Source organism: Mustelus asterias, chromosome 17, assembly GCF_964213995.1.
Source record: "Mustelus asterias chromosome 17, sMusAst1.hap1.1, whole genome shotgun sequence".
Lineage (NCBI taxonomy): Eukaryota > Metazoa > Chordata > Chondrichthyes > Carcharhiniformes > Triakidae > Mustelus > Mustelus asterias.
In genome coordinates, this window is record NC_135817.1 from 72,870,839 (window position 1) to 72,889,549 (window position 18,711).

Sequence of the window (18,711 nt, forward strand, 5' to 3'; positions counted from 1 at the left end):
TCTGCTGTACATTGGATAAATATTTGATCTTTACAGTTTTAATTTATTCCCCACCCTTTTAATTTAAAAAAAAGTATCTATTCAAACAAGAGCCTATTTTTCTAATTTATTATGAAACCAGATACACAGCGATAGGTATTCATGATGAACTGCTCAGTTGTATTGGAAATGCAAATTTAACAATACTGCTTCTGTCTGCATTAAGGCACTGTTTGGTTCTTAACGTCCCCTTTCAAAATCCGTTCCATTGTATAGTGAATAATTGCAGATAAAGCTGTCTTCAATAACTGCCATGAAATAATTCCATTGCAGCTAGATTTTTTTGTATTGTAATGTGGTCATTTTATCTAATCATTTTGTATTCATTTTTGTAATGGCGTCTTGGTTCATTAAAAATCTGACTCAAATGCTGATGGGAAAGTTAGTTATTTTCTGCTTACCTTTGTGCAGTCCGTTCTTTTGAAGTTTACAACCATTGAGTATGTGATTTTTTTCTGATGGTTAATCTTAAACAGTTCGTTAACTATCTTAAGAAAACAAGTATGTTGTTCCTCCAGGTGATTGAATTCAAATTCAAAAATATGTTTGAAATCTGTCCTTACCAGAGCAGCTCTATTTACAACAATCCATCAGCAAACCCCTCGGCACATCACCTCAACTGTTACACTTGTGGCTCTGTGTCAGCGGCTTTTCATTCCTCTACTGGACGTTGGTGTTTCTGGCTAGGCCAGCATTTATTGCCCAGCCCCAATCATCGTCGAGAATGCGGTAGTGAGCTGACTTTTTAGACCGCTAAAGTCTTGTGTAGATACATCCACAGTGCTGTTAGGAAGGCAGTTCCACAATTTTGATCCAACAACAATGAAGGAACTGTAGTGATGACCATGAAACCAATGTATATTCATTTTTAAAAAAACATCAATGTACTTTTAAGGAAAGAAATCTGTAGCCCTTGCCTGGTCTGGTCTACATGTGAATTCAGATCCACAGTAATGTGGTTGGCTCTCAAATGGCCCCTGAAATGGTGGGCTGTTAGGGATGGGCAATGAATGCTGGCCCAGCCAACGAAGCCCTCATCCGATAAATGAATAATAAAAACCAAATGTGCTGAGACTGAGATGACTGACCTCTAACAGCCACAATCATCATCCTTTGTGCTAGGTATGACTCCAACCACTGGAGAGTTTTCGCCAAAATTCCCATTGACTCCAGTTTTGGTAAGGCTCCTTGATGCCACACTCGATCTAATGCTGCCATAATGTGAAGGGCAGTCACTCTTGCCTCACCCCTTGCCTTCAGCTCTTCTGTCCATGTTTGAACCAAGGCTGTAATGAGGTCGGGAACTGAGTGGCCCTGCTGGAACCCAAACTGATTATCAATGAGCAGGTTACAGCTGAGTAAGTGCCACTTGATAACACTATCAATGAGCCCTTCCATCACTTTGCTGATGATCGAGAGAAGATAGTTGGGACAGTAATTGGCTGGGTTGGATTTTTCCTTTTGTGGACAGGACATACTTTGGCAATTTTCCACATTGCCAGGTAGATGTCGGTATTGTAGTTAAACTGGAACAGCTTGGTTAGGAGCACACCTACATCTGGAGTACGAGTCTTCATTGGTGCTACTGCTGGAATATTGTCAGAGCCCATGGTCTTTGCAGTATCTAGGGCCATCAGCCATGTTTTGATAACACGTGAATGAATTAGCTGAAGACTGGCATCTGGGAACCTCCGTAGAAGCTAAGCTCAATCATCAACTTCAGCACTTCTGGCTAAAGATGGTTGCAAATTCAACCTTGTCTTCGGTACTGATGTGCTGGACTCACCAATGATTGAGAATCACGACCATTGGACCTCTCAAAGTGCTTCACAGCCAATGTGGTACTTTTGAAGAGCAATCACTGCTGTAACGTAGGAAACACAGCGTCCAACTTGTACACAGCAAACTCCCACAAGCAGCAACGTGATTATGACCAGATAATGTTTTTTGAGACATTGATCGTGGGATAAATATTGGCTAGGACACGGTGGATAATTTGATCTTTACAGTTTTAATTTATTCCCCACCCTTTTAATTTAAAAAAAAGTATCTATTCAAACAATACTTACCTTCGAAATAGTAGCATAAGATGCGGCACGGTGGCACAGTGGTTAGCGCCAGGCACCCAGGTTCAATTCCCGGCTTGGGCTGTGTGGTGTTTGCACATTCTCCCTGTGTCTTCGTGGGTTTCCTCTGGGTGCTCCAGTTTCCTCCCACAGTACAGGTTAGATGAATTGGCCATGCTAAATTTTCCCTCCGTGTATCCGCACAGGTGCCGGAATGTGGCGAATAGGGGATTTTCACAGTAACTTAATTGCAGTGTTAATGTAAGCCTACTTGTGACTAATAAATAAATTTTAGATCTTTTACATCCACCTGAGGAGACAGAAAGGACCTCCGTTTGCTGCACATAAGAACTGGAACAGGAGTAGGCCATCTGGCCCCTCGAGCCTGCTCTGCCATTCAATAAGATCATGGCTGATCTTTTTGTGGACTCAGCTCCACTTACTCGCCCGCTCACCATAACCCTTAATTCCCCTACTGTTCAAAAAGTTATCTATCCTTGCCTTAAAAGCATTTAATGAGGTAGCCTCAACTGCTACACTGGGCAGGGAATTCCACAGATTCACAACCCTCTGTGTAAAGGAGTTCAAAGAACAATACAGCACAGGAACAGGCCCTTCAGCCCTCCAAGCCCGTGCCGCTCCCTGGTCCAAACTAGACCATTCTTTTGTATCCCTCCATTCCCACTCTGTTCATGTGGCTATCTAGATAAGTCTTAAACGTTCCCAGTGTGTCCGTCTCCTCCACCTTGCCCGGCAGCGCATTCCAGGCCCCCACCACCCTCTGTGTAAAATATGTCCTTCTGATATCTGTGTTAAACCTCTTCCCCCCCCCCCCCCCCCCCCGCCATCACCTTGAACCTATGATCCCTCGTGAACGTCACCACCGATCTGGGAAAAAGCTTCCCACCGTTCACCCTATCTATGCCTTTCATAATTTTATACACCTCTATTAGGTCACCCCTCATCCTCCGTCTTTCCAGTGAGAAGAACCCCAGTTTACCCAATCTCCCCTCATAACTAAGCCCTTCCACACCAGGCAACATCCTGGTAAAGCTCCTCTGCAATCTCTCCAAAGCCTCCACGTCCTTCCGGTAGTGTGGCGACCAGAACTGGGCGCAGTATTCCAAATGCGGCTGAACCAACGTTCTATACAACCGCAACATCAGACCCCAACTTTTATATTCTATGCCCCGTCCTATAAAGGCAAGCATGCCATATGCCTTGTTTGCTACCTTCTTCACCTGTGACATCACCTTCAAGGATCTGTGGACTTGCACACCCAGGTCCCTCTGCGTATCCACACCCTTTATGGTTCTGCCATTTATCGTATAGCTCCCCCCTACATTAGTTCTACCAAAATGCATCACTTCGCATTTATCTGGGCTGAACTCCATCTGCCATTTCTTTGCCCAAATTTCCAGCCTATCTATATCCTTCTGTAGCCTCTGACAATGTTCCTCACTATTTCGTGTCGTCCACAAACTTACTGATCACCCCAGTTACACCTTCTTCCAGATCGTTTATATAAATCACAAACAGCAGAGGTCCCAATACAGAGCCCTGCGGAACACCACTAGTCACAGGCATCCAGCCGGAAAAAGACCCTTCCACTACCACCCTCTGTCTTCTGTGACCAAGCCAGTTTTCCACCCATCGAGCCACCTCCCCCTTTATCCCATGAGATCCAACCTTTTGCACCAACCTACCATGAGGGACTTTGTCAAACGCTTTACTAAAGTCCATATAGACGACATCCACGGCCCTTCCCTCGTCAACCATTCTAGTCACTTCTTCAAAAAACTCCACCAGGTTAGTGAGGCATAACCTCCCTCTCACAAAACCATGCTGACTATCATTAATGAGTTTATTCCTTTCTAAACGTGCATACATCCTATCTCTAAGAATCCTCTCCAACAACTTCCCGACCACGCACGTCAAGCTCACCGGCCTATAATTTCCCGGGTTATCCTTCCTACCCTTCTTAAATAACGGGACCACATTAGCTATCCTCCAATCCTCCTCAACTCAGTCCTAAATCTGCTTCCCCTTATTTTGAGGCCATGCCCCCTACTAGTTCTAGTTTCACCTGCCAATGGAAACAACTTCCCTGCTTCTATCTTATCTATTCCCTTCATAATCTTATATGTTTCTATAAGATCTCCCCTCATTCTTCTGAATTCCAATGAGTGTAACCCCAGTCTATTCAGTGTCTTCTCATAAGCCAACCCTCTCTGGAATCAACCTAGTGAATCTCCTCTGCACCCCCTCCAGTGCCAGTATATCCTTTCTCTGACAATGCAGCACTCCCTCAGTGCGGCACTGGATTATCAACCTTGATTTTTGTGTCTAAGCCCTGGAGTGTTACTTGAACACAGAACCTTGTGACTCTTGGATGTGAGCCCTACCAACTGAGCCACTGTTGATGCACACACATCTTCTCCATCTCCCACCTCTCCACAGTGTGTGGAAATGTTAAAATCTGTTGTGATTAAAAGAAGTTCCAAAGTTTTTTTCTGTTCATGAGGCTATTTGTCTTCAATTTTAAGCGGCAATCCATCATGTTCAGCAAACCCCCTCTGCAAGGGAGTGTGTGTAAATTATTAAAATTAGCTGAGCTCTCTCCAGCTGCATACATGTGTTCACATGCAGACAATCTCAAGGTAACTTCTCCCCTGTAAGCAGCTGTATTCTTCTGAGGTTATGTTCCAAAGAATAACTGCTTAAAGTTGTTCTGCTATTTCATCTTTGACTCAATACAATAAATTGTTCTTCAGTCGCACTGCAATAAATTATGATGCAAATTTCATACATTTTTCATAAATTTCAGTGCAGTCCTTCTAAATTTCTCTCTTTTCCACCATTCAAAGATTATTTTAGGTTGACAATTGTAGAAGTTAACCATAAGCAATTTGTTGGCTGAGATTTTATTAACATTTTTACTTTGTACTGTCCCAATTGACAAAGCTATGCAACAAACTAATCAAAAAACCTAAACTAGTACTAGATTCCAACTAATAGCCTAGTACTCGTCCTTGTATCCCAGGGAGGCAGGCTGCTTATGGTGCTAATCACAGCTTGTCTTTCCACCAAGACTATTCCAACTAAAAACTGCATGAGGTGAGCCTGCCACGCTGATCTGGGCAGATCTAGAGAGGCGAACCTAAATTAAAACACATTTTCACTGGTCCTTAACAGCAAAATAGGCAAATAAATGAATCTTACATGCACATCAATGGGGTATGAAGGCGGATGAATATTACAGTGGGGTTTGACGTTCTGCAGTCATGGTCAGCCATGTCGTTGGGTAAATATTGCCAATCTTTCAAGATTGTGCACATTGACTATCTCATGTTAAAATATGACAAGCACAGTCCTGCCAGGGACACTGGAAAGTCATATGATTGACAAGTGGCATCAGAACCACGAAAATGAACCTGCAGCTCTAGCCACAAACCTGCCTGCCAGCAGTGGATTCCTGATGGTTGCTAAGTTCTTTGAGCTGGGACAGAAGTAACTCCCCTGCAGCAGCATTCATGGCTGAGCAGGCCTTTTAAGGTACATTTTCAAACCCCTCACTTGAGAAAGGGGTTTGAAAATGTACCTCAAACATTGGTTGTCCTGATTGGGGAAACTGCAATCGCCATCCTTGCAGTTAAAAGCACACAAGTGAAAAATGCATGAATTTTGGTAGCTGGAATGGTAGCATGTTCATGGACAATCAAGTTACGAACGTCCTGAAAGGAAAGCTTCTGTAGTTTCTCTGGCGCTCGATCTCAGTAAAACCTGACTCCCTGCTGAAGATCAGCTTAGAGAGGAAAGCAATAGTTACACTTTTTTTCTGGAAAGGGGGAAACCAGAGGAGAATCATCATTTGGGTTTGCCATCAAAATTAGAATCACAGATATAGTCACAGTACTTCCAATTGAAATAATGAACAGTTTTATGACTCTTAAGGCTTTGACTTAATGGCTATTAACAGACCACAATCATCACTGTCTCAGTCCATTCTACTGACTAAAATAAAGAACTCTTATGTACATGTGGATTCCGTGTTGCTGGCAATTCCAATGCAAGGCAAATTCATCTGACTGGAATTTTTTATTATTTGATTTATTAATGTCACATGTATTAGCATAGAGTGAAAAGTATTGTTTCTTGTGGGCTGTAAAGACGATGCATACCATTCGTAGAGAAGGAAACGAGTGCGCAGAATGTAGTGTTACAGTCATAGCTAGAGTGTAGAGAAAGATCAACTTAATGCGAAAAGTCTGATGGCAGCAGGGAAGAAGCTGTTCTTGAGTCGGTTGGTATGTGACCTCAGACTTTTGTATCTTTTTCCCGACGGAAGAAGATGGAAGAGAGAATGTCCGGGGTGTGTAGGGTCCTTAATTATGCTGGCTGCTTTGCCGAGGCAGCGGGAAGTGTAGACAGAGTCATTGGATGGAGAAAAAAGATTTTAGTGCTAGAGTTGGAGGCAATTACATTGTCTGGAAGGGCACCATCAGGTAAAGGGGAATGTGAAAATCAAATGCAAGGGCTGCTCTCAAGTGCACTGATCATGGGCTCACTACCACAAACACATGGGTTAATCAGAAAGATCGATGCTACACAATTTGGAAACCTCCCAATCCAAGCATTGGAAACATCTGGACTAGTTCGTTGTCCATGGCCAGGATTAGAAGGATGTGCACATCACCCAAACTATGCAGGGTACAAATGATTACTGGACAGACCGAAGACTTGTACTCTCCACCTTGAGCATATGCATGGCACTCAAACATCAAATCTCTTCAAAAAAATTCAGGAGAAGATTTAACATCTATCTACTTTCTCGAGGATGGAAAAACAAGAACAGTTCCATGTGCATCTTTCTGCTCATCTGACTCTCACAAGCTTTAATGATGCCAGTGTAGAAAGCTCTGGGGCAAGATCACATCTGTAATCCAAGAGACATACACCCAGATCCTCGGGTTTTAACCTCGCAAGCATCAAGACTGGTTTGATGAGAATGATAAAGAAATATATTAAATTCTTGAACAGAGATGCCAAAGTTTCATTCCATGTCAAAATCTCTACATCACTGCAGAAATGAAAAGAGTGCTTATTACTCAAAAAACAAGATCAGAGAATGATATGTGCCATCAAGAATTATACGATGGGTAAAAGCCAATGAAATCCAACACTATGCAGACTAGCACAACATGTGTGGCTTCTTCCAGACCACCAAGACCAACTTTGAACCAAAAACCAATGGTCCCACTCGCTCTGAGCTGAAGATGGCAATACCACTGTAAACCCTCCAGTTCAGAACATTTGGGCCCAAGGCATTTCTAGATTATAGAATAGGTTTTTAATGCCCAACCACGAGATACAAATATGTACTCGACATAAAACAATGACAAAAACTCAAAACATTATAAGGCACGAACAAAAATTGTTTTATGTATCCAAATACTGTATCTTCCATGTTTCCAAAACATTGCACTTAAGTAATTGGCATGCTGTCAATCGTTATGCTTTAATAGGAGGAGGATAAGGTCATGAAAGAGAATAGATTGGCACTCTATCACAGAGGGTATCCTACCCACAAACACAATTACTAGGGTCTACCAAATAAGCAGTCATTAAACATTTATAAACGTCATGGTTCAGAAAGCTTTACCTCTGTTAGATACTGTTGGGGAAATAATCCAAATACTTTCTAAAGAACCGCTGCCTGCCCATCATAGGAAATAGTTTTGCCTCTCCCCCCAAGGTTTAATTTCTTGACAACTAAATTCTGTAAAATAACATATGATGTTGTACCTGTTAATTCTCAGATACTTTTGACCAGTTTACTTACTCAAAAGTTTTACCCCGGTGCCCCTATTTGCAAGATGGACAAAGGACAAACACAAGTAAAGGTTCAATAAGTTTATTAATAATAATACTATTAACCCTTAAATAACACACACAAAACAAGAGGATATCCTAGATTTAAGTATACTACCCGCAAAGATGGTTTGGTTAAACTGCAGGCCCGATTCTGAGTCCCTCTGGTCCGTCGTCACGAAGGTGAGTCTTGATGGCCACTTCTTCCTTCTCTGGTCAGTCCTCCGGATGGTCAAGGTCACCTCCCTCGTCAAGTCTTTGCTGCTAGTGTGTCTGAGATGCCCTCCCACCTTTCCATAAACTTATCTGGCTTCCGACCAATGAGGTATCGGGAGGGGGTCCCAATACCCAGTGGGTTTCTTGATGTCTGCCTGACAGGACACTGGGACCCTCCCTCAGGTGTCCATTTCCATGGTGTTGCTTACATGAAACCTATTCCATATAAGGTAACTGCAGGAACTCTAGATGACAGAAAGTCTGGCCCGATCTGGGCTTCTAACAATAGGCCAATGCATTTCAATGGGGTGCGATGATCTCCTGCTGGGTCTCAGTAGAGTGCAAGATCTTTGATGGGTGATTGATGGAACAGGTCCACACACGTTTCTGTGTCTTTGTATATTTGACCTTAGTCAAGTCTGGTCTGCCCGAGGTTTGACTGTGTTTGATTTTAATGTGCCCAATTCTTTAATTTAGGATATCCAATTTAGTTGGCCTTCAAACTAGGCCCTGATTATGTTACCACAATGACCTTTGCCATGTTAGACAGGTAGCTGCTCATGCCATGAAGAAGATCACTATTCTTTCCAGGAGAGCTCCACAATTCATAGGCTTCACAATTGAACCGTATAAATAAAAATAAACCAGAGACTCAGGTTTTAATCTTACCTTTCTAGTGGAATCTGGGAGAGTAGGCCCCTTAACATTGGAACCCAACTAGTGCAGAAAAACGCAAGGTCACAGTTGTGCAGCGTCATGAGTTTTAGAGTCTGAGGGTTGCGAGGCATATAAAAAAAATTCTGGACAGCTGGTGCTTCTGCATTTTAGAATTCTGGACTGGAGAGGTTACAGTGTCCTCCTTTCCCAAAGATGATGCAGCCATCTAAGACAGTTGGAATGAGCACTGTCAGAAATTTCTCAATTGGGAGTCAATGGTATTCGACAAAATCACCAACACAATCCTTCAGCAACATGGGAGATTAAGTTTGGATATACTGCCAACACTTAATGTGATACAGAAGGCTATCTAACAGGTGAACAACAAGGCATGTGGTCCAGACAACATTCCTGCAGGAAGCTATAAAGATGGTGGTCTTGTTTAAACTCTCAGATCTTTTTACAAGTGTTTGGAAAGAAGAGACATTTCTCAGCAATGCCATCATTATTTCATTCTTCAAGAAGAATGATAAATTAATTTGTGGAAACTATAGTGGTGTATCCCTTATGTCACTGTGGGGAAGATTCTCACATGAATCCTCCAGAACCACCTCTTACCATCAGCAAAGGCATCCTTCCAGAGACCCAGTGGGAACCATCTTTCCTTGACAAAACCAAGAAAATTGTCTGGAATGTCACTGTCTACAATGCCTTTGTTGATCTGTAGAGGCCTTTGACACTATCACCCGTAAAGTACTTTGGAAAGTCCTCCAGAGGCTTAGATTTCCAGCAAAGTTTGTTACTATCCTGTGACTCCTGCATGACAGTATGTCACAAACATGCAATGGACTAGGGACCGAGACCCTTTGTATCGGGATGAGTGGCAAACAAAGCTATGTGATAGCGCCAACTCCCCTCACTGTTTACCTCAGCTTCGACATTGAACCCATTTGTGACCAAGACTAAGGTGATCCTTCAGCATATCCATGGCTTATTATATGCCAATCTCTGCATAACATTGCAAGTGACATTCAGACAACCCCCGCCCCCAGCCTCTTTAACTCCCCATATAAAAGGGTTGATTTCTCACTCAAATCAACCAAAATCCTCCACCTGCTTTTCCCAGACAAGTACCTATTGTTATTGATGGAGTAACTTTAGAAGTTATTGAACACTTCCCATATCTCGGCAACTACCTTTATCAAAAGGTTACCGTTGAAGTGGAGATCCAGAACAGAATTGGCTGTGGGAGTGCAGTTTTCCACAAATTGTGCAATTGGATGTTCAACAACAGAGATCTGCATAACAGGACAAAGGCTTGAGCTTACAATGTTGTTGTCACCACCCTTCTATATCTTCTATGTGATAGTGACAACTGGGTCCCTGCCAAAGGCACCTCCAGGCATGGGAGAATTTCTACCAGTGGAAAAGCAGAGCAGGCAAACTAACTCCAGCATCCTTAGCAAAGCCAATTCCTCCAGAATTGCAAGATCAAGCATGCAAAATAATTGCTGCTGGTCTGAAAACTTTGTCTACATGCCAAATGATCTGCTTCCAAAGCAGAACCTCTTTTCACAACTTCAAGATGGAACATCGCCTCAAAGATGATGAGGAAAATGTTTTAAGGATGAAAGCCCTCATCGGAAAGAGACCAAATTGACATTGGTGCATACGAGGATCTTACTGTAAACCATACCATGTGGCAGAGCCTCATCAAAAAAGCCGCAACACGCTTAGAAACTGGCTGCATAAACTCAGCAACAAAAGTGGAACGAGAGAGAGCATAACCCTGGCTTGAGATTCCCTTCCTTCCTCACGACAACTTTTGCCCTCTCTGCCCAACGACCTGTGACTGTTATGTTGATTGGCCTGCAGAGTCACCTGAGGACGCACAAATCATGAAGTCTAGCAGACATCATTCTTGCTTCAAGGGATTGATAATGATGATGACAAATAGTCACCCCGATATATAAACCCCATTATAAAACATTTTCTTTATTATGATCTCTGTCACTGAAGGTGGGCTGCTATATCACAAAAAATAATAGATAGATTTCAACAGAACTTGCTATACAGACAGATTAGATATGGCCCAAGGAAGAACTGATTAGTTAGATGAAGAGGCAGGTCCGCATTCAGACCCTGAAATTTTTTAACTGAACTATCCGTTAGCATTGGGAGGTAGGACTGTTCTTTTTTGTGAATGTTGTGGGTTATTTGATTCAGGATGTCGTGGCTTGCTTTAGAATGCTGCAGCTGGTCTCAGCTGCTGTGCTGCAATTTGTCACAGCTGTCAAAAAGTGAACAGAGTTTTCAGAGCAGGTTGTCAGATGTGGATGGGCCCAGAGCTTCCTCCAGTGAGTTGAAAGCTCTGAACAAAAATATTTCTTATTCAGCTTTGTAGTTACAGAGCATCAACCAGGCAGGAAAAAAGCCTTGAATGTAGAGCTGTGAAATTGAAATAATGTTAACACCGTATGGCTGAGGTGGACTCTATTAAGTGTCCTCTTCACTTGTATTCATTTAATAATGTTGTGAAGGCCTGGTGCTCATCCTGTTTCATAGTTATATTTTATGCTGTTGCAGGACACTTGATACTCACCACAACTTGATGGAGCAAACGAACTGGTCAGCTTTTGGTGGCTGCGTTACAAGGAGGGATTATTTATGCCAACTGCCTGTTTCCCTTCTCACTCTCGCAGGAAGGTGTTTAGAAGCAGACCATAATCCTGATTATTCAAAGATGTCAGGAATATATTGTTTAAATCTTGCCTGTGTCACAATTTGTTATTCAGTGTAAATACATCTATTTATAATAAACATTCTGGATACAATGCTTTCTTAGCTCACAGTCAATTTACCATGAAGCATTTTGTTACTCTAACCCTTCTAAAACTTGAAATGAGTTTGAAGTAATTATGCCAACTAATTGCAACAACAGTAGGGCTTCACTAAAAAGGATCTTCTAGGTGAAACTGACCTTAGGACTAAAGAATCAAAGGATTATTAATATTCAAATCAATCTTGATAGCTACCCTTTTTTAATACAAAAAAGTTGACAGACATTACAGATAAAACACCTTAAATACATAGAACTGTGAAATTAACAAATGACTAAAATTTCCTTTAAGGAACTGCAAAGTAAAGCAAGAAATGAATCATATCTCACAGCAGTTAAGCCCACATTTAAAATAAGTTAGCATCCCAGAGTTCTTGTTCAAATTGTAGCAATTAGATGGGGTGTTACGTTTCCTAGGAATGAAAATGTCCTGTTCAATTTCACCATTTATAGATGTTCAGATTGTCCATTTCCAAACAATAAACATGTTACTCTGCCTTTTTTGACCTGGTAAGGAGTCTAACAACACCAAAGTCCAACAGGTTTATTTGGTAGGACGCCACTAGCTTTCGGAGCGTTGCTCCTTCGTCAGGTGAGTGGGAGATCTGCTCATAAACAGCAAACAGGGCATATAAAGGCACAAACTCAATTTACAGAATAATGAATAATGATTGGAATGCGAGTCTTTACAGCTAATCAAGTCTTAAAGGTACAGACAATGTGAGTGGAGAGAGTATTAGCACAGGTTAAAGAGATGTGTATTGTCTCCAGACAGGACAGCCAGTGAGACTTTGCAAGTCCAGGCAAGTTGTGGGGGTTACAGATAGTGTGACATGAACCCAAGATCCCGGTTGAGGCCGTCCTCATGTGTGCGGAACCTGGCTATCAGTCTCTGCTCAGCGACTCTGTGCTGTTGTGTGTCATGAAGGCCGCCCTGGAGAATGCTTACCTGAATATCAGAGGCCGAATGCCCGTGACCGCTGAAGTGCTCCCCAACAGGAAGAGAACAGTCTTGCCTGGTGATTGTCGAGCGGTGTTCATTCATCCGTTGTCGTAGCGTCTGCATGGTTTCCCCAATGTACCATGCCTTGGGACATCCTTTCCTGCAGCGTATCAGGTAGACAATGTTGGCCAAGTTGCAAGAGTATGTACCGTGTACCTGGTGGATGGGTACGCTGAGCAGAGACTGATAGCCAGGTTCCGCACACATGAGGACGGCCTCAACCGGGATCTTGGGTTCATGTCACACTATCTGTAACCCCCACAACTTGCCTGGACTTGCAAAGTCTCACTGGCTGTCCTGTCTGGAGACAATACACATCTCTTTAACCTGTGCTAATGCTCTCTCCACTCACATTGTCTGTACCTTTAAGACTTGATTAGCTGTAAAGACTCGCATTCCAATCATTATTCGTTATTCTGTAAATTGAGTTTGTGTCTTTATATGCCCTGTTTGCTGTTTATGAGCAGATCTCCCACTCACCTGACGAAGGAGCAGCGCTCCGAAAGCTAGTGGCATTTGCTACCAAATAAACCTGTTGGACTTTAACCTGGTGTTGTTAGACTCCTTACTGTGTTTACCCCAGTCCAACGCCGGCATCTCCACATCATTTTTTGATCTGCCCATGCATTCATTTAATAATGAATAAATCTTTGATTTGTTCATGGACATGTGGCTTTTCAAAGATCTTTTTACTGAGTATTGAAAACACAACGGTAAGAATACGATTGACATGGTCTGATTGCTGCAATTATTAGTAAATAAAGGAAGCTGCTTTAAAAACAACCAGTTCTTTATTTTCTGAATGGAAAAACAAAAAGAAAGTCTATAACCGAGCATTAAAGTAATTAGTGGTAGCTGTAGTTGAGTCAGTTACTTATTATGGAAATGTTATCCTGAAGCAAAAAACTGAAGCTGGATTAGTAAATTAATCTTAATCCTTAATGTCACAATTGTAATAATTGAACTCTAAAGCATAGAAGGCTGCCTTCCAGCCCATCATTTTGATACCAACTGAAAAAGACCTATCCGGCCTAATCACACTTTCCACTTCTTGGTCTGTAGGCCACAGCACTTAAAGTGCATATTGAAGTATTGTTTAAATACAATGAGGATTGCTGCCTCTACCACCTTTTCAGGCAGTGAGTTTCTCGCTCTCCCTCTTGCTGATAAACAATTTCCTTAACCCTGTTTTATTCCTTCCATCAATTATTTTAAATCTATGCCCCTGGTTATTGACCTCTCTGCCGAGAGAAATAAGTCCTTCCTATTCACTGTAGCTAGGACCCTCATAATGCACCTCAATTAAATCTCTTCTTAACTTGCTCTGTTCTGAAGCAAACAACCCCGACCTATTCTATCCTGGAGCAACTCTTTGAAAGACCTATCCAATTAGTTCCATTTCCCCGCTCTTTCCCCATAGCCTTGCAAAATTTACTTTTCAAGTAAATATCTTTGGAAATCACCGATCAATCTGCTTGAATTGCCCTTTCAGGCAATGTAGTTCAGATCATCATAACTTTGTTGAGTTTTTAAAAAATGACTCACACGTGAGCTAAGTAACCATTGCATTTCGTGTATTGAATATATGGGCAACTACAAAACTTGGCCAAAGAGCCCATGAGTGGCAGAAAATACCAATGCACAACTCTGAAAAGCACTTGGGTGATTACAAAAGCTTTATTCATATTTTTCTGAATTTTTAAGTATTCCTGATAATTTATCAGCTAAATTTAAATGAATATTTATTCATTAAAATGTGTTGTCCGGATATATTTGTTACTTTGCAAGCCAAGTTCAAAGCCTAGATGTTAGAACAGTGGATGGAATTAAAATTAACATTTAAAGCTTTTGTTCTGGCTAAAAACTTAGTAGGAACTTTGAATGTTTAAAAGAAAATGAACAATGCTCAGCACTATCTTGCATTTAGCCAAGTTGAACTGTAGAGCACTCTTGATAAATTGTTTTACCTCCCAACCCAAGTGCTTTACTTTGTTGCAAGAAGAAAAATGACCCTATACAAGGTAACATCTAAAAACCTATCTCAGACAATATCACTGAAACTTATACAATCTCATTGAAGTAAATGAATTCAACTGCGAGCTAGAAAAATGTTTACAATTGGAAAAAATCTTGTTACTTTGCATTTATAATAGTATTTACATTGTTCTTTATCTGTATAATTGTTTTAACACTCAACCATGACAAAATGTCTTCAGATTGGATTTCAGCTAGTTTTCATTAATGGATTGAAAGCCCTAACTCGGTTTTGATGCCATCTCTTTACATTTTGCACTTTATTTATCTTTTTAAACGCCCTGTTTCCATTTAGATATATCTGTTTCCATTATTTTAAATATTTTCAGCTCCAGTATAGCACAGCATTTCGTTTTGACCTATGCCAAAATACCAACAAAAATATAACTTCTAAACATTTGTGTAGGCTTAGCCTATCTTTCCATGTTATCTGAAAAGCTTCCCAACCAACACAATACAATCCACAGAGGCAAATAAGCTTGCAGGTGCTGGCACAGTTACTGTAGAATCTTTCATTTACAGTGATTTTTTGGGGGGTAATGCAAATTTTAAAAAAATGATTTTGCAGGTAATTTTGCAAACAATTTTCAGTTGAGCAATAACTTTTTGTCCTGGTCAAATTGAGTTAATCTGAAAGGCTTTCCATTGTTGGTTGTCTTGGCGTAGCAGTAACAATCACAGAATCTCAGCGGCGCGGAGGTGGAGGCGGTAATGGCTGCATTTTAAGTTCGTCATATGTGTCTTGTGTAACTGTACTCAGTCCCTGCAAATAATTGCATTAAATTGTTAGCTAATTGAGTGTATCAGTATAAAATACTTTTCTATTCAATTATTTTTCACTGCAGGGATAGTTCATTGATGCCCTGTAGGAAACTCAGGCTTGCAGAGAATGTTGCTCGGAGATACTACAGGTCAACAGCCCTGATTTTCCACCAGACAATTCCTATGGAGGCATATCAGACCACCATGAGCACAGGATTACAGAAAATTACTTTGTTTAAGGTGTTTTTATTGTTAATTCTCAATACAGGGAGGGATTTCAAATGTTCTCATTCAAATCGCTTTGGAACAGTGATTATATAAAAAATGAAGCGTAAAGTGTGAAAGTCAGAAATTCGGTGCGAGTGGGAACTTGGTGCAGACAGAGAAGCTGCTCCATTGTCTCCAATACTTGGTTTCATAGAATCATAGAAACCCTACAGTGCAGAAGGAGGCCATTTGGCCCATCGAGTCTGCACCGACCACAATCCCACCCAGGCCCTACCCCCACATATTTACCTGCTAATCCCTCTAACCTACGCATCTCAGGACTCTAAGGGGCAATTTTTAACCGGGCCAATCAACCTAACCCGCACATCTTTGGACTGTGGGAGGAACCGGAGCACCTGGAGGAAACCCACGCAGACACGAGGAGAATGTGCAAACTCCACACAGACAGCGACCCAAGCCGGGAATCGAACCCGGGACCCTGGAGCTGTGAAGCAGCAGTGCTAACCACTGTGCTACCGTGCCGCCCCAATTATGTTAGCTTTGGACAGTGAGTATTTAAAGACTTTGTCCAGTGTTGAGTGTTTAATGCACAGTAGTCTGTAGGCAAAGAAAAAAAATCTAAAAAGTGGATACAAATAATCAAAACCAAGAAATAGCAGAACATGCCGCTGTGTGTCTGTGGTAGTTTGTAGACGTCTCTATCTCTTATCTCCTGCTCAAAAGTCATTGAGCCGGATTGCAAGTTAGAGGCACTCTTGACACCAGGGAAGGGAGCAATATCTGTGTAGTTTGCTCCAGACTTTGGTCACACCTTAATCATAAGGTCATAGTGAAGCGATTCAGAATGGGGTTGGTGTAAAAAAAAAAATGCTGAGTAAGGTGAAATAGGGAACAAGAAATAACAAACTAATCCTATCGAACAGGAATTATCTAATTACTACGGACAAAAATGAAGTTAAAAAGAGTGAGAAAGACAGCCAAAATGTGGACCGTAGCACTTTTCAGCAGGTGGCTGTCCGGAGGAGGGATAGTGTAATACAGTAGTTGTAGAGAATTCAATAACTATGGAGACAGAAGGCATACTTTGTAAGTTAGATTGAGAGTCCCACATTGTATATTGTCTTCCTGGCATCAACAGTGTGGGACAAATTGCTTCGGTTTAAAAGGGTATGGTGAGGGAGGGGAAGAATCTAATCATTGTGATCCATGTTTGGGACCAACACATGCAGAACAGTAGCCAAGTTTGGAGAATACCAGGAGCTAAATTGAAGAACAGGACCGTACAGAGTTATAAATCCTGGATTATTATCTAAGCAACAAGCAAATTGGCATAAAGACAAGCATATTAGGGAGGTGAACACCTGAGTTAAGGTTTGGTATGAGACAGGGACACTGGCACCAATACTGAGAAAATAAGAGAGCAATGAGATGGGTTCCACTTGCAACAGTCTAGGGCCAGAGTCCTAACAAAGAATAAATTAGACAGTTGCAAGGACTTTAAACTAGTAATGCATGCTGGGGTTGGGTGGTTGTGCAAGATGTTAAGGGTAGCATAAATAATAGTTCAAAACCAACCAAAAGTGAAAAGAGTAGAGTAAATTTAGAAATTTATGTTTTAGGCACTACAGATAAGAGGGAAATTAAAAGATGTAAACTGTTTCAATCAGGAGAGACAAATATATGAATAAAACAAAACATGAGAGCAGAGGCACAGGTTGGAGCATGCGGCCCAAATAATCATCCTTATTCAATGAGATGGAGCAAATTGAGTGAATTGCAGGTGCAAGTTCAACTTGAGTATATGAGACATGCAAAACAGTTCTAACTTAGAGTTTCCAGTTGTAAGGACTATGGGAAAGGCAGGGAAAATGGAGTGGAATGGGTCGGCGGGGGGGGGGGGGGGGGGGGGAGGAAAATGGAGTGGAATGGGTCGGCGGGGGGGGGGGGGGGGGGGGGTGGGGGGAGCGTGGTGAGTAGCCGTAGTGATCAAGGATGAAATCATCTCAATAAAAAGAGGATATATCGGGTGGCAAGCAAGCGGCGGAGACAGGATGGAATTAAGAAATTGAAAAGGATTTACCACTGCAGTGGGAGTTGTTCATTGTGTAAATACAGACATTAAACAAGTGTATTGTTAAGACTAACAGGTTTTAATGGGAGATCGTAGCTCTCATATAGATTAGGTAAACAGAATAGCACGAAAAGTAGTGAATTTCTTGTGTGTCTTGGATAGCTTTCTGCAACAAAGAACTGGAACTAACAAGGGGGCAGTTCAAATTAGATTTAATATTGATTCACATTTAGTTAACAACCTAATAGTGCATGAACACTTTTCTAATAGAGGTCATAACATGATGGGGTTCAGCATAGTGTTTGAAAGGGAGAAAAGCAGAATAGTTACTAAGATTCTAGATTTAGGTAAGGGTAAGGTAACTTCGATGGAATGTAACAGAGACTCCACGTCAACTGGGTATATCTGAAAAAGGTAAAATGACCAGGTGAGTGTGAGGTGTTCAAAAATAATTTATAAATCAGAACCAGTTTATGCCCTAAGAGGCAGGAGCTTTATCTGCAAAAAAATAAAAACAGCCAACAAAACTAAAGATAAAGAGACCACATAAAACTAAAAGGAAAAGCATGCAAATGCAAAGCACACATCCTGTCCAATTGGAAAGACACAAAGAATAACAAATGATGAAAAAACTTGGAGAGTATGATAAAAACAACCTTGCAATGGAAATCCAAATCAACACAAAAATGGTTTGCAATTGCATTAGAAGAAAGATAGTCTGGAGCAATGCAAGTTCCTTGAAAACTGATAAGTGACATTATCAATAAAAATATGGAAACAATAATTACTTTGCATCAATACTGATAGTGGAAGAAGTGCTCAGCGTATTACTCATTCCAAAACAACCAAGATTGAATCAGAAACTCAACAAATTTAATGTAAGCAAATTAACAATAAAGAAGGAAATAATGTGCTGCATTTTACA

The 18,711-nt window shown here is 41.4% G+C and overlaps 1 protein-coding gene across 2 annotated transcripts in view; it reads right to left on the minus strand.

Annotated features, from left to right (window-relative positions):
* Positions 1 to 11,873: 11,873 nt before the first annotated feature.
* Positions 11,874 to 18,711, minus strand: part of cd247 (CD247 molecule) — a 151,873-nt gene continuing 145,035 nt past the window's right edge. The window contains exons 8-9 of one of the 2 annotated variants that reach the window (XM_078232973.1): positions 13,270 to 15,488; positions 11,874 to 12,207 (exon numbers count right to left, since the gene is read on the minus strand). In XM_078232973.1, coding sequence (XP_078089099.1) covers positions 15,411 to 15,488 — 78 coding nt within the window. In that variant the 3' untranslated portion in view covers positions 11,874 to 12,207; positions 13,270 to 15,410. The remainder of the gene's footprint in view (positions 12,208 to 13,269; positions 15,489 to 18,711) is intronic. The other variant, XM_078232972.1, reaches the window with a different exon arrangement.